At 37.4% G+C, this 16,551-nt stretch overlaps 1 protein-coding gene across 1 annotated transcript; it reads left to right on the forward strand.

Annotated features, from left to right (window-relative positions):
• The first annotated feature begins 1,675 nt into the window (after positions 1–1,675).
• On the forward strand, positions 1,676–11,809 carry LOC141800693 (sodium-dependent neutral amino acid transporter B(0)AT1-like). The gene is made up of 12 exons (XM_074683402.1): positions 1,676–1,874; positions 2,662–2,802; positions 2,888–3,025; positions 3,121–3,302; positions 3,392–3,502; positions 3,660–3,772; positions 3,872–4,000; positions 10,247–10,403; positions 10,522–10,726; positions 10,804–10,963; positions 11,360–11,522; positions 11,621–11,809. The coding sequence occupies exons 1-12, from the start codon at positions 1,676–1,678 to the stop codon at positions 11,807–11,809; spliced, it is 1,887 nt and encodes a 628-aa protein (XP_074539503.1).
• The last annotated feature ends 4,742 nt before the right edge of the window (positions 11,810–16,551 follow it).

Here is a 16,551-nt window from a genome sequence, read left to right on the forward strand (position 1 = left end):
TACACTCTGCTTGCAGAATTATGCAAGACCAACACCAAACTTTAAAACTGTGCAGTTGTACTGAGTAAGAGACAACAAAACTGTTTTCTCTCACATGTTTAGTGATGAATGAATTGGCACTGGAGGTCATTTGGAGGGAACAAGCACACTGAAGTGCAGCTTTTGGACCCAAAGATTTTGTAACCACTCTCCAGCAGAGTTGGGACACTAAAAACAAGTCATTTTTTACAGATTGTTTTCTGCCTCTATCATCTGCCAGAGAAATAGCTTTAAAAAGATTCAGAGAATCTAGAGAAAGAAAAACTTACACATGATATTTGATCCCCTGGTGCATAATGACATGACTAGTGACAACCACTGCATGTGTAAAAAAAAAAAAATCTCTTCAAAAACAGTAAAAACAGTTTTTCACTGCAACCACATATGCAGGGGAAAATTGTACAATGCAAAGAGGAAACCCTAAAGATGGTCCATAAACACCAGCACAGAGGGACCACCTGGCTTGCTATCAGTACAATAGCAGTTCAAAAGCTAACACTGCTTATGGCATGGGCACCTCACACACCTGGGAAAGCTCCATTAATGCTATCAATACATATCGGTCTTGAAATATCATATGCCATCATCCAGGCAACCCATTTTTCAGGGAAGACCTTGCCTAATCCAGCGAGACAATGCCAGACCACAATCTCCTCATGTTACACCATCATGGCTCTGTGGTAGAACAGTCCAGGTGCTAAAGTGGCCAATGTGTCAGCATGGCTTGTCACCCATTGAAAAAATTTGGATGATCTTGAAACACAAAATACAACAAAGGCAAACTCAGACCAACTGAAGTCCTACATCAGGCAAGAATGGGACAACAAAACTCCAGAAACCGGTCTCTTCAGTCAAAATTTATGCTGTTAAAAGAGAAGTGATAAAACACAATGGCAAACATGCCTTGTCCCAACTTTTTACACATACTGCTGGCAAAAAAAATAGGATTCGCATACATTTTCATAAATCAATAACATTCAACATTTGATTTGTTGTTTTTGCACCATTTTCAATTAAACACAGAGTTTCTTTCTGTTTTTATTAGCATTTAACACAACATCTTAACTATTGTGGAATTGGGGGTGGAATACTTTGTAGCAGCTCATGGAAAGTACATGCCATTCCATTACAAAAAAACCTTCACTCCCAAACTTTAGGATACATTGTAACAAACACAGTTTAAATATAAAGTGCGAAATATTCATCATGTTTATTTTTCTGAAAATAAATAAATAAAGGAGTCAGTGGCATAAAGCTAAGGCTGTGGGGGGAAATGTTTTTTTTTTCTATTTACTGCTGCTAGTGAATTCATTAATAATAACCATACACAAAAGAAGTTAGCAAACAGTGTTATTTCATTCTTAATGCTATTTTGACTACTGTTAAGAAGATGCTGTCATATCATAATAACTGACCTGTGTGCCCTCGCTCTTCTTCATTAGATAAGAATCAGATGAGTTAATTGTTAACTGACATGCGTATTCTTGCTTAGCCAGGTTTCAAAGGCTGAGCATCTTAGTCAATCTATTACAGGAGTCCTCTTCAAAGGAAGATCTCACGTTTATGAGTAGCATTTTACATTCCAGCTCCATACAGTGCACTTCCTGTACCAAAACAATACCACAGTGGAAGAAACATGAAGTTACAGCTCCCCAATCCAGGCCTGGAGGACAGGATATTGTCCCACCAAGAGCTGGACAAGCTGGAGGAGGAAGAGGTTGGAGACAGACCAAAGTGGGATAACAAGGCCCAATACATGCTGACATGTGTGGGGTTCTGTGTGGGACTCGGAAACGTTTGGCGTTTCCCTTACCTGTGCCAGAGTCATGGAGGAGGCAAGTAATACTTTTCTGGTTAACTGGGCTTACATTGTGTAATTAGTAAGTATATTTTAATTTTTTTAATTACTGAGTTTGGTTGCAAACTAAGTAAACTGAGAGAGAAAGAAAGAAAGAAAGAAAGAAAGAAAGAAAGAAAGAAAGAAAGAAAGAAAGAAAGAAAGAAAGAAAGAGATTTTTTCTCTGTGCTTCCACCTGTTCTCATTTTGGTTAGCATTTTTTGTAGAAGCATTACACTTTGAATCTTTCAAATTTACTATAAATCAAAAGCTTGCTGCAACCTAATGTTCAAAATGCAGTGTAACTCATTTCTAACAACAACTGTTTTTGAATAGTAGTTAAATGAACAGCATTATCTTTCCATGTATAATGAAAAAGGTTACACTGAGTGGATAAATTTTTCCAATTTAGTCAATGATTAACAAAATTACAAGTTCATTGTTCCATGACCAACTTGAACCCTACAGTATGTAATAAATAATGTGCAGATAATGTGCTTCCAAAAGCATCTTATATCATAAAAGGGTGTGGAGGCAAAAAATGGCTTATGACTAAGTGTTCAGTACAAAGGTTTCAATGGGTTGTTAATTGCATAATGAAAACAACTTCATTTATTATCACTGCAAGTGCTCACGTGTGTCATAAATGATTAACAGACATAAAAAACAAGTTAACCATCAGATAGTCAGGAAAAAACGATGCTCAACAATTTAATGATAAAAGCCAAATTATCAGTTTTGTTTTCCCTATTAAGCCACGAACACCTCCTTTGTTTTTCTTGTAGGTGCCTTTATGATACCATTTCTCATACTGTTAGTCCTTGAGGGGATCCCACTTTTACATCTTGAGTTTGCTATTGGCCAGCGCTTAAGGAAAGGCAGTTTGGGAGTCTGGTCTTCAATTCATCCGTGTTTGGCTGGCATTGGTAAGGAAATGTTGCATAGTTTTCTTCAATAGTAAAAGCAGGAACAGTAAAAGTGTTTTACAGGACCTCTCGTAATACCTTGCAGGAATTGCGTCAATGTGTGTTTCTCTGACAATCAGCCTCTACTACAACACCATCATTGCCTGGATTATGTGGTACTTCTTCAACTCATTTCAAGAGCCGCTGCCTTACAGCCAATGTCCAATGAATGCAAATTTAACAGGTAGTGACACAAGTGGTGAATTTCTTATGCCTGGATGGAAACTCAATTCAAATTCTGTATTTTGAAGTGACATCTGTTATTATCAACTCTTACAGGCCCTGTTTCAGAGTGTGGGGAAAGCTCGTCTGTGGATTATTTCTGGTACAGAGAGACACTGAACACAACCCCATCAATCGAAGATGATGGTGGTCTGCAGTGGTGGATACTGATATGTCATATTTGTGCGTGGTCTGTGCTCTATGTTTGCATCATTCGTGGCATCGAGACTACAGGAAAGGTTTGAAAAAAAAACCAGTACAACAATAAAAGAGAAGGGTCTATTTCAGAATAATATTTTTATTAATGCTCAAGTTAATTTCCCCTAAGGCTGTGTATGTGACTTCAACCCTTCCCTATCTGGTGCTGACAATCTTTCTGATCAGAGGACTGACGCTTAAGGGCTCTCTGAGTGGAGTGAAATTTCTTTTCACACCAGACGTAAGTTAGTCTTTAATGTGTTTCTGCAAAGAACAGAACAGAATGTATTAAAAAACCTACACAAATATGCTCCAGCTCCTCATAAAAGATATGATGAAAACTATTTCAGTAATAACCAGTTGATCCTTAACTGTCACATTTGTTCATTGGTATACAGCTAACGGAGCTAGCAAAGCCAACAACATGGCTTGACGCTGGTGCTCAAGTTTTCTACTCCTTCTCGTTGGCTTTTGGTGGTCTTATCTCCTTCTCAAGCTACAACTCAGTGCAGTAAGTTTGGCCATTTTAGTTTCAAACTGAAATATATACAATATATATTTCCAGGACAGCATGCTGTAAACTTAAATGTGTTTTGTGTGTTTCTTAAAGTAACAACTGTGAGCAGGATGCAGTGATTATCTCCATCATCAATGGAATCACATCAGTCTTTGCTGCCACCGTCATCTACACCATTATTGGCTTCAGAGCAACAGAAAGATTTGATAACTGCCTCTCTGGGTACATAAAATCATTTATTATGTTGAAATGCTGATTCAGCATTTCAACATATTGTTATCCTACTTTATTATGTTGAAATGCTGACTCAGCATTTCAACATATTGTTATCCTGTGACTTTATTCCACTTCTTCTTCTTCTTCTTCTTCTTCTTCCGTACGTTTTTTGGACCTTTTCACAACCTTCAAATTTTGTCCGATTTTCACCGTTCAACTTTTAAATTATTCAGCTTGTTCAGGACATGTGTGCTATATCTTTTCACTTTTCTAACTATTAAACTTTTTGATTTATTCAGCTTTTTCCAAAAAAATTTCTCTATGTTAAACAGATGGGAAATTTCAGCTCCTCTGACTAAAATCTGCTTCAATTTTAACAAGCTCTAACTTCAGCTTACTTCCACTTACAGACTTCAATTAAACTTTAAAATGTTCAGCTATCTTTCCTCTCTTCAGGTTTTTATCTGCTCTTAAACAGCTTTTACTGTTTTTGAGATTTCACTCTTCAAGCAACATAAACTTTTCCCACTTTGCCCTGAAATCGAAGCTGCTAGACTGCGGAATGTTTTCAAATAGAGTGAGAGAGGCTGCTGCAGTAAGGTTGTGCGAATCTCGATCGAATCGTCATAACTTCCAAAATCTTCACAGCAGGTAAATAAAAACTACATCACGACGTTCCCTGAAGGCTCCTGCTTCTTACAAAGGCAGTATTTTACCAAAAAAATGTACAGTTTTGCCAAAAAAACGCCTCAGTGTGAGAGTAACGCTCATATCCCTGTAACCTGTAGTAATGTTAAAATCTGACCTATATTTCTCATCAACTTGATTCCTAACTACTTTTATACATCACCCTCCTGCGGTCAGTTTTAATCCCACAGTTCTGGGAAGAACAGCATCTTGTTCATCAGAGTCTCCAGATTCTCACAATGTTTTTGTTTTTCTTCTAGCCCTTAGGGTTTCAGGGTAAATGCAGTTTGTTCGGACCTATGTCTAGCCCAAAAATCCAGCTTAAGATCAGTGGATACAAAGGAGTTCCAAAGTTCAACTGCCATGTCACACTCATTATGACATCATGATGATCACCATGGTAACCACACAGCTGTGGGTAATCACTGATTAGGTCTTTGAAGGACAGAGCAACACATATGTTTCTTTATTATGCCTAAACAGCCAACCCAAACTGTCTTACACGAACACATACAGCCAACCCAAACACACACACACAAATACACACACACCAACACACACACACACACAGACACAGACACAGACACACACACACAGACACACACACACACACACACACACACACACACACACACACACACACACACACACACACACACACACACACACACACACACAAACATTTAACCATCCAAAACAGTGACAAGGCAGCAGAAGATTCAAACATGACAACCCTTTCATCACACACAGCTGTTTATACTAAGTAATCAAAACATCCAGGAACAAAGACACACATGTACTTCAGTTACTTATAATACCATACCTCCCCCTTTGACTTAATCTACATGCTCCACTATTTATACAGCTTTGTCCCACACCTAATAATTGTCAAACTGCTACTTTTTCTTCTTCTTTCTTCCTTTCTTCTTACTAGTGCTTCATTAATCTCTGTACTGTTTTTTCCCCTATTTCTTCTACTTCTTCTCTCCATTCCACATTTTCAGCTCTAGTTCACATCATAACCCCCTTTTTAACTTTTAAATGATTAAACTTTATTTAAAACATTTTACCATCAAAAACAGAGACTGCAATAATATTCTGATCCCCTGCAACTCCTTCAACTTCAACTGCTTCTACCTTTTGCAGACTTTGACGAGAGACTCTGTTCACACATTAAACTGGTCCTATTCTCTTCATCCCATTAACACATTAGTCATAGATTTCTGCTGTCTTCTACATTTTTGAGATTTCACTGTTTGGTTTCTCTCTCTTTGTATTTATTTATTTTAACTTTTAAAGGCTGATTTACATTTCCACTGTATCCACGTTCTTAATCCACTCCTTTATTTTACATTTTCAGCTTTTTCCACTTTTATTCAAACTTTTCCAGCTTCAGCATTTCAACGCATTTGCTGCAAGGAAATGCAACTTCTCTAGTTATGTTGAAATGCTGACTCAGCATTTCAACATATTGTTATCCTGTGACTTTATTCCACTTCTTCTTCTTCTTCTTCTTATTCTTCCGTACGTTTTTTGGACCTTTTCACAACCTTCAAATTTTGTCCGATTTTCACCGTTCAACTTTTAAACTATTCAGCTTGTTCAGGACATGTGTGCTATATCTTTTCACTTTTCTAACTATTAAACTTTTTGATTTATTCAGCTTTTTCCAAAAAAATTTCTCTATGTTAAACAGATGGGAAATGTCAGCTCCTTCCTTTAAATCTCCTTCAACTTTAACAAGCTTTAACTTCAGCTTACTTCCACTTACAGACTTCAATTAAACTTTAAAATGTTCAGCTATCTTTCCTCTCTTCAGGTTTTTATCTGCTCTTAAACAGCTTTTACTGTTTTTGAGATTTCACTCTTCAAGCAACATAAACTTTTCCCACTTTGCCCTGAAATCGAAGCTGCTAGACTGCGGAATGTTTTCAAATAGAGTGAGAGAGGCTGCTGCAGTAAGGTTGTGCGAATCTCGATCGAATCGTCATAACTTCCAAAATCTTCACAGCAGGTAAATAAAAACTACATCACGACGTTCCCTGAAGGCTCCTGCTTCTTACAAAGGCAGTATTTTACCAAAAAAATGTACAGTTTTGCCAAAAAACGCCTCAGTGTGAGAGTAACGCTCATATCCCTGTAACCTGTAGTAATGTTAAAATCTGACCTATATTTCTCATCAACTTGATTCCTAACTACTTTTATACATCACCCTCCTGCGGTCAGTTTTAATCCCACAGTTCTGGGAAGAACAGCATCTTGTTCATCAGAGTCTCCAGATTCTCACAATGTTTTTGTTTTTCTTCTAGCCCTTAGGGTTTCAGGGTAAATGCAGTTTGTTCGGACCTATGTCTAGCCCAAAAATCCAGCTTAAGATCAGTGGATACAAAGGAGTTCCAAAGTTCAACTGCCATGTCACACTCATTATGACATCATGATGATCACCATGGTAACCACACAGCTGTGGGTAATCACTGATTAGGTCTTTGAAGGACAGAGCAACACATATGTTTCTTTATTATGCCTGGACAGCCAACCCAAACTGTCTTACACGAACGCATACAGCCAACCCAAACACATACACACAAATACACACACACCAACACACACACAGACACAGACACAGACACACACACACACACACAGACACACACACACACACACACACACACACACACACACACACACACACACACACACACACACACACACACACACACACACACACACACACACACACACACACACAAACATTTAACCATCCAAAACAGTGACAAGGCAGCAGAAGATTCAAACATGACAACCCTTTCATCACACACAGCTGTTTATACTGAGTAATCAAAACATCCAGGAACAAAGACACACATGTACTTCAGTTACTTATAATACCATACCTCCCCCTTTGACTTAATCTACATGCTCCACTATTTATACAGCTTTGTCCCACACCTAATAATTGTCAAACTGCTACTTTTTCTTCTTCTTTCTTCCTTTCTTCTTACTAGTGCTTCATTAATCTCTGTACTGTTTTTTCCCCTATTTCTTCTACTTCTTCTCTCCATTCCACATTTTCAGCTCTAGTTCACATCATAACCCTCTTTTTAACTTTTAAATGATTAAACTTTATTTAAAACATTTTACCATCAAAAACAGAGACTGCAATGATATTCTGATCCCCTGCAACTCCTTCAACTTCAACTGCTTCTACCTTTTGCAGACTTTGACGAGAGACTCTGTTCACACATTAAACTGGTCCTATTCTCTTCATCCCATTAACACATTAGTCATAGATTTCTGCTTTCTTCTACATTTTTGAGATTTCACTGTTTGGTTTCTCTCTCTTTGTATTTATTTATTTTAACTTTTAAAGGCTGATTTACATTTCCACTGTATCCACGTTCTTAATCCACTCCTTTATTTTACATTTTCAGCTTTTTCCACTTTTATGCAAACATTTCCAGCTTCAGCATTTCAACGCATTTGCTGCAAGGAAATGCAACTTCTCTAGTTATTCCAGGTTCTTCTTCTTCTTCTTCTTCTTCTTATTCTTCCGTACGTTTTTTGGCTCTTTTCACAGCCTTCAAATTTTGTCCGATTTTCACCGTTCAACTTTTAAACTATTCAGCTTGTTTAGGACATGTGTGCTATATCTTTTCACTTTTCTAACTATTAAACTTTTTGATTTATTCAGCTTTTTCCAAAAAAAAAATCTCTATTTTAAACAGATGGGAAATGTCAGCTCCTTCCTTTAAATCTCCTTCAACTTCAACAAGCTCTAACTTCAGCTTACTTCCACTTACAGACTTCAATTAAACTTTAAAATGTTCAGCTATCTTTCCACTCTTCAGGTTTTTATCTGCTCTTCAACAGCTTTTACTGTTTTTGAGATTTCACTCTTCAAGCAACATAAACTTTTCCCACTTTGCCCTAAAATCGAGGCTGCTAGACTGCGGAATGTTTTCAAATAGAGTGAAAGAGGCTGCTGCAGTAAGGTTGTGCGAATCTCGATCGAATTGTCATAACTTCCAAAATCTTCACAGCAGAAAAATAAAAAGTACATTAAATGGTTCACTGAAGGCTCCTGCTTCTTACAAAGGGAGTATTTTAGCAAAAAAATGTACAGTTTTGCCAAAAAACGCCTCAGTGTGAGAGAAACCGTCACATCCCTGTAATCTGAAGTAATGTTAAAATCTGACCAATATTTCTCATCAACTTGATTCCTAACAACTTTTATACATCACCCTCCTGCAGTCAGTTTTAATCCTATCATCTTGTAAAGCATATCATCTTGTTCATCAGAGTCTCCAGATTCTCACAATGTTTTTGTTTTTCTTCTAGCCCTTAGGGTTTCAGCATAAATGCAGTTTGTTCGGACCTATGTCTAGCCCAAAAATCCAGCTTAAGATCAGTGGATACAAAGGAGTTCCAAAGTTCAACTGCCACTTGACACTCTTTATGACATCATGATGATCACCATGGTAGCCACACAGCTGTGGATAATCACTGATTAGGTCTTTGAAGGACAGAGAAACACATATATTTCTTTATAATGCCTAAACAGCCAACCCAAACTGTCTTACACGAACACATACAGCCAACCCAAACACACACAGACCAACACACACACACATACACACACACACACACACACACACACACACACACACACACACACACACACACACACACACACACACACACACACACACACACAATTATTTTACCATCCAAAACCGTCAAAAGGCAGCAGAAGATTCAAACATGACAACCTTTCATCACACACAGCTGTTTATACTGAGTAATCAAAACATCCAGGAACAAAGACACACATGTACTTCAGTTACTTATAATACCATACCTCCCCCTTTGACTTAATCTACATGCTCCACTATTTATACAGCTTTGTCCCACAACTTATAATTGACAAACTGCTGGTTTTTCTTCTTCTTCCTTCCTTTCTTCTTACTAGTGCTGCATTAATCTCTGTACTGTTTTTCCCCTATTTCTTCTACTTCTTCTCTCCATTCCACATTTTCAGCTCTGGTTCACATCATAACCCCTTTTTTTAACTTTTAAATGATTAAACTTTATTTAAAACATTTTACCATCAAAAACAGAGACTGAAATAATCTTCTGATCCCCTGCAACTCCTTCAACTTCAACTGCTTCTACCTTTTGCAGACTTTGACTTGAAACTCTGTTCACACATTAAACTGCTCCTATTCTCTTCATCCCATTAACACATTAGTCATAGATTTCTGCTGTCTTCTACATTTTTGAGATTTCACTGTTTGGTTTCTCTCTCTTTGTATTTATTTATTTTAACTTTTAAAGGCTGATTTACATTTCCACTGTATCCACGTTCTTAATCCACTCCTTTATTTTACATTTTCAGCTTTTTCCACTTTTATGCAAACTTTTCCAGCTTCAGCATTTCAACGCATTTGCTGCAAGGAAATGCAACTTCTCTAGTGTTAAAGTATACAATCTGGTTGCATATAAATATTTTGTCTTTTTCGCCTATGAATCAGATAATATTCCTCATCCTGACAACTTATGTTCCAGAAACATCTTAACCTTACTTAATGCGTTCGATCTCGCTGAGGGGGACATCACAGAGAGCAACTACGATCAGGTTGTTGGATATCTCAATGAAACCTACACTGGGGTTTTTCAAGGGCTGGATCTCAAGGAGTGCAACTTGAACACTTTCCTCAGTGAGGTGAGATATCAACATGGCTCTAACACAAATCATGTGCCTCTATTCGCGAGGAAAATCAAACTTTTTCAAATGATTTCTGCCATGCTTTGCGATGACAACATGCTGTGTTTGGGTCTAGGGAGTTGAAGGAACAGGTTTGGCTTTTATTGTGTTCACTGAGGCTATCACCAAGATGCCCTTCTCGCCTGTGTGGGCCATCCTGTTCTTCATAATGCTCTTCTGTCTGGGCCTGTCTTCTATGTTTGGGAACATTGAGGGAGTTATGGTGCCACTGCAAGACCTCAAAGTTTTCCCAAAGTCATGGCCAAAAGAAGCTCGTACTGGTAGGTCCAACATGTATGTTCTTATTTTGACTCATAACGGCCTTTTAGGTTAGTTAACCTTTTTTTTCCTCTTTCAGGCTTCACATGTGTGCTCTGCTGTCTGGTGGGTTTGATATTCATCCAAGGATCTGGGAACTATTGGCTGTCACTCTTTGACACTTATGGGGGATCTATCCCGCTGCTGGTTGTTGCCTTCTGCGAGATGTTCTCAGTGGTCTACATATATGGAATAGACAGGTAATGTTAATTTATTTTTTATTTTTTTATTTCTATAACTTTATTTTTTGAAGCACTTTGAGTCCAATGTCTATTCTTAACCTTTGTGTCTGGTGCTCTTTAGATGCTGTGTGGTCAAGATATGAGTTGATATCAAATGATTGAGAAAAAAAACTATCAAAAAACAAACAGAATAAAGCTGATAAAAATTACTTATCTAATTGAAAAAAAAAACTATTTTAGCCAAGCTTAAACTTGAAATCTCATACAATCATTGGGACATAACCATAGATTTGCCAATCAAGAGATGGTGGGGGGGATGCATTGTAATTCTGTGTTTAGGGGGAGCTTGTTTTATTCATGTTGTGTTGTTTTTCTATACACACATTTCAATGCAGTGTCTCTCTGTCCTCCTAGGTTCAATGATGATATCGAGTTCATGATTGGACACAAACCCAACATTTTCTGGCAGGCAACGTGGAGGGTCATCAGCCCACTCATTATGCTTTTCATCTTGATCTTCTACTTCATCACTAAAGTTACAGAAAAGATCTTTTACAAAGCTTGGGATCCTGAATGGGTAAATGTGACATGATCTTATTGTAAATTTTGGATACACATTTTGATCCTTTAAACATTTATTCACATTGTTTTATTTCCTTTTTGCTTCCTTTTTAGGAGGGTTTCCCAGTACTGGAGGAAAAACCATACCCAGTCTGGATTAATGTGATCATCTTCATATTGGCAGGCATACCCAGTCTTGCAATACCTTTTGTTGCAGTGTGGAAATGTTTCCAGTCAAAGAGGAAGACTAAATCACACTTTTCTGAGAACAATCTAGAAGAGATTACCAAATCCCCAGCCTAGAGTTGGAAAACCAAAGTTTCCTTTTCATTCTGGGAACATTTCAACTACTGTTTTTTTTATGTTTTATGCCAGTCAGTTTCCTGTTTGCTTCCTTTCAGAGTTCCTTCTCAGAAGCATATTTGGTTATTCCACAGTAATTTTGTACCTCTTGTCTAACTATTGGCTTTCACTTTTTGACACTTATGGGGTTCCTAACTGGAATAAGAGGTCCCTTGCAATTTTCTCAGCAACATTTTCCTCTTACAACTCAGGGCAAGTCTTTGTTGACAGAAGCACTTTCAACCAATTAGCATTTTGTGGGAGATTTTTGCAGAGAAATTTGAATGAATCAAAGCTGACAACCAGAGTCTCTCATTTCCCCCTCAGTAGATTTCTGTCACAGGGCCCTGTCATGGTCCAAAATTAAGCAGCGTTAAGTGCACTCTGACATCTTGTGTTTCACATGTGGAGTAGGATGAGAGCTGCTGACCTAAGTGGAAGCTATTAAATAACAGTAACCCAATCCGGCCAGCTGGGGTCACTATTGTGCTGTGTTTACACTGTGGTCTGTTTAAAAGGTTAATGAAAACTCTAAAAGTATAATTACAGCAGCAACATTTTTTTTCATTTCTTTGTTTCTGAATGTTTACCTGTTATAGACTTTCTGCTCCAGTTCATTTATTTTCATTGATATTTAAATTCTTAATGGTGTTTGAGGTAAAATATATTCTGTAATAATATATTCAGTAAAAGCAGTGTAAGGCATCCTGATCAGTGTTTATGCGGCTTAGTTTGAAAGCTTTAAAGAGTGTGAGTGTATCAGAGTTTTACTCCCTTTTTCAGGGGATTACAAGGCTAAATTTGCCAAACTTGCAAAGCTTTTTCTGTAAAACAAGGTAAATTTGACAGTGGAGAATTTAATTTCTTGTAAGTCAACAGCGATTTCATTTGTCATGTTCTTTAAAATGTGTTGTAAGCTCAGAGCTTCAAAGGTTATTCCTGTGAAATAAGGTTTTATTAGTCTAAACTGCTCTCTAAGTTTGTCTTTTTTACAACATCATAATGACCCTTACTGGTAATTTACAATGTAACATAAAAAAATAAAATGTCAATTGTGCTTGGTGATGTTTGTCTTGTACTAGGGGCATAAAACATAGATGATAAACATAATGAAACAAGAAGTGCAAAATAAGCATAAAAGAAACTATAAAAAGATTTACATGATTACCAAAGAGGACTTTCAAACCTCAAAGCCAAGAGGATTTTTTATAAACAAACCAAAGTAGAAACAAAAAGCCTTCATAATTAATCATTGAATAAACTATTCCAGTTGAGTAAATGTGAAAATAGCTAACCAGTTTACTAACTCTGGAGACTGAAAATGGTGCATCCTCACATTTGTTGCCATGCTTTGTCTTGTATCTGCAGTCTAAGGAGATTAACCCTTTAAACCTGAATGTCCCCCAAATGGAGATTAAACAGGAGAAACTCAGCTGCAGATGTCAAGACAGACTACAAACAAACTTTCTGTTTAAGTAATACTAGAGCAAACTCTGAGCCAGTGATATAAATACTAACAATGACATCTCTGAACACGTGTTCAATATACCACCATAATCATTCAAACAGACTTTGTAGATACAGAGATATACTCTCCTCAATTTGGTTACGTCATGTTTCTAGCAGAGACCAAATTGAGGAGAGTATATCGAGAAAGGAGATTTCATTTTTTACTTTTTTGTTGGAATTGTAAATATCATTGTCTAAGTGTAAGAGCTGCACTGTGTAGTTGTGGATAAAAGATTTAACAGGAGGCACTGGGAGTGTGTCATGTGAAGGAACATGAAATCATAGACTTCAAAGTTGCTTAAGCATCTGTTGTTTCTGCCCTTTAGGTTTTTATTAACGTACCTGTACAATTTCATGTTTCTACTCAGCCTGCCCCACCAAACAATATCAAGTTGAGAGATATAAGACCCAGGCCAGTGCAGTGCCCTCTGCTCCATCACTGTGTGCACACACTCACATGACGACAGGATATGCAATGCATAGGCACTTAGTGCTTACTAATGCTTGCTAGTGCAACTGTATCACATGCTCAATGTACCTGCTGCTTATCACATACCTGTTCTCTCACCTTCTCTGTCTGAATCTTTGTATACTCTGTGCCCCTTCAATAACAGCCTGTACCACACAATTCCTTCTTGCAGGAGAGGGTATGGTTAAACAGTGAGTAAGTTGGATCAGCATAGTCCACAGGGGAGTACACAGAATAGGGTCAGGGGTGCGAGCACAACCTCCTGGTGCCCTCATTACTTTAAAAAAAGCCCAGCTGAAGTTCCCTTTTGGATTTGATTTGTTAATTGTGTATAGATTTTTGGGGTTTTCCTTTTACTTATGTGAATTTCTATCACAAGTGGTCACTGAATGTTTGCCACATTCAGTGGATAAGTGTTACATGATCAAAACATCCTGGCAAAGAGCCCTACAACTCCCCTCTTGGCTTTATTGTGCTGATATTGGACTAAACTTAAATTTCATGAGTATAAGAATGTGAAGAAGGTTGAAGTCTCCCTGCTATAGAGTCTAGAGAACAGTTTAGGAATGTCCAATGTGTACATCAACGTAGCGCATCCTACCTGTGGAGCATGTCTGGGACTGGACTGGCCCTTATTATGTTCACCCAATGGGTGATAGAAAAAGTTGATCCCTTTGGTTTGTGCTGGACTCCACTCTCCAGCCTCAGCCTGTTCTCTACTGGAAATGAAGTAAATCTAGTATTAAAATCATATTTGAAATGTATTTTTGTTCAGACTTGTGTTTCTGTGAATCCAGCGATTAAAGGTTTAAAGAATCAGATATCTAACAGTTCCTTTGTTTTCTTCTCTTTCTGGGGTTGGTTTGTCTCACCTTCTTTACAGCATCCTTTATCTTTGATCTGAATTCTTGAAAGTAGCGCCTGAAGATCACCAACACATCTGTCAAAGCCCTCTGCAACATTTCCAGTCAAATATCTCTGTGAGACAAAATGTACATTTTACTGATGAAGCTTTTTGATAGTACACTTGCTTTATGAATACAGGGTTCAATACTTTTACTAAGCAACATTTTTCAACCACATGTTCTAAGTCAGTCTATGGATGGAGATAAGACAGTCACAAAAAAAAGACTGAATTTCTTCTTTGAAACCTGTGCAGGTGTTCTTTAGCCTTGTGTTTTACATTATGATGGGTTCTGACTGGATGTTATCTGTTATCTTTTTCCCGCCAGTGTTCTGAATACCTGCTGTGCTCTGCCAAAAAAATTGACTTGGTAGAGAAACAAATCAACAAACACACAAAAAACTTACACACTTAATCTGTGGCTCACAATCAGAAGTGCATGTGAGATGTTTCGTAACTAAATCATAATTTATTGTGCAGGCTTATTTTGACATAATAATTCAAACAAAATAGACAGTGCTGATTATTTTAAAATATGAGATAATTCTATCCCTACTTATCATTGTAATGAAAAAGTTTAAATCACTAGCATTTTTTAGTTACTTTAGCAGGTGTTGTCAGTAAATTTGTAAAATCAAAACATCCCTTTGTTTCAATTTAGAAAAGTAAATAAAGTGCCGAAAAGCAGACACTGTCAGTCAGATCAAATCAAGGCAGGACTTGGCAGCCCTGATATCAACAGCTGCATACTGCAAATACTTCTTTTTTTTTTTTTAAATTCAGTTAATTTCCTGTATTGATGCATTATACAAGAACAATTGTAAAGTGATTGATTACTTCACTGAGTGGTTTGTGATTTGTCATTATTTGTTCTCAAAGGTAAAATTCCTGATAGCTTTCTGTGCAAATATGGATTAGCAATGCCACATCAACCTGCTGCATTGCAGAATTTTTACATATAACGCTTTGTCATGTAAAGAACTTGTGCATCATGTTGTGTAATAAATCCATTTTGGTTATATATTCTGGTTATTTGCTTTCTACCCTGAAAGTCTGAAAAGTGATGCACTATTGCATGATGTGTCCTCCATGTGAGTATTTTTCTTAGTCAGTGGTGAATGTGGGTGTACATGAGTAGTATGACTATGCCTGTGTGCTTGAGGATTGCATGTTGTCACTGGCCATGCGCACAAGTTGAGTTACACAGTTGTGCTTTTTGTGGTGTGGGTGGACGTTGATATTGTCCTCCCCGCGTCACGTGCTGTGGAATATGCTGGCTGCCTTTGTTGTCTCGCTGCCCGTTCTGCTTTTCTGGCACTTTCATTCAATGGTGCACTTGAACACTGTGATGTTATTAAGCCTTTCAAACTACTACAGCTTGAATTCCAGCTCTCAGGAAAGACTAGCATCCTAATGTAGGATATATGGCAAAAGATACATCATTGAGAAACAACAGCGAGGACTGAGTGTGACATCGGAACAAAGGTGATGATTTGACCCTGCACTGACTTTTGAGCACTTGAACTTGAACTGTGTTTTAGAGCTATGCTAGCTGTCATGCTAATGCTATCCTGCCTATCATACTACTATATCAGAAAAACGAGTGTGTGAGGGGGATTTGAAGGGTTTTATTTATACTTTGATTTAACAAATGTCAGCAGCCATTATTTGTTTCTCTTAGATTTTTGAAAAAAGAATAAAAACACTGAGGTCCCTGTAGTAAAACACATTAGATGTAGTTTATAATGTAGTGTTTAAATAAAATGCTTAGACATAATTTTGCAAAGATTTCTGCTGAAGTTTAAAGGAGAAAATACTCAT

The sequence above is a fragment of the Halichoeres trimaculatus genome, unplaced genomic scaffold, assembly GCF_033239565.1.
Source record: "Halichoeres trimaculatus isolate MK-OKI-2021-1 unplaced genomic scaffold, fHalTri1.1 fHalTri1_scaffold_12, whole genome shotgun sequence".
NCBI classification, from domain to species: Eukaryota; Metazoa; Chordata; class Actinopteri; order Labriformes; family Labridae; genus Halichoeres; species Halichoeres trimaculatus.

Bases quoted from the DNA above. Each gene is read 5' to 3' on its own strand.
- LOC141800693 (XM_074683402.1), top strand. From the start codon at position 1,676: ATGAAGTTACAGCTCCCCAATCCAGGCCTGGAGGACAGGATATTGTCC. The intron at 3,773-3,871 runs GTAAGTTTGGCC...TGTTTCTTAAAG, and splicing joins TCAAGCTACAACTCAGTGCA to TAACAACTGTGAGCAGGATG. The intron at 10,404-10,521 runs GTGAGATATCAA...GTTTGGGTCTAG, and splicing joins TGAACACTTTCCTCAGTGAG to GGAGTTGAAGGAACAGGTTT.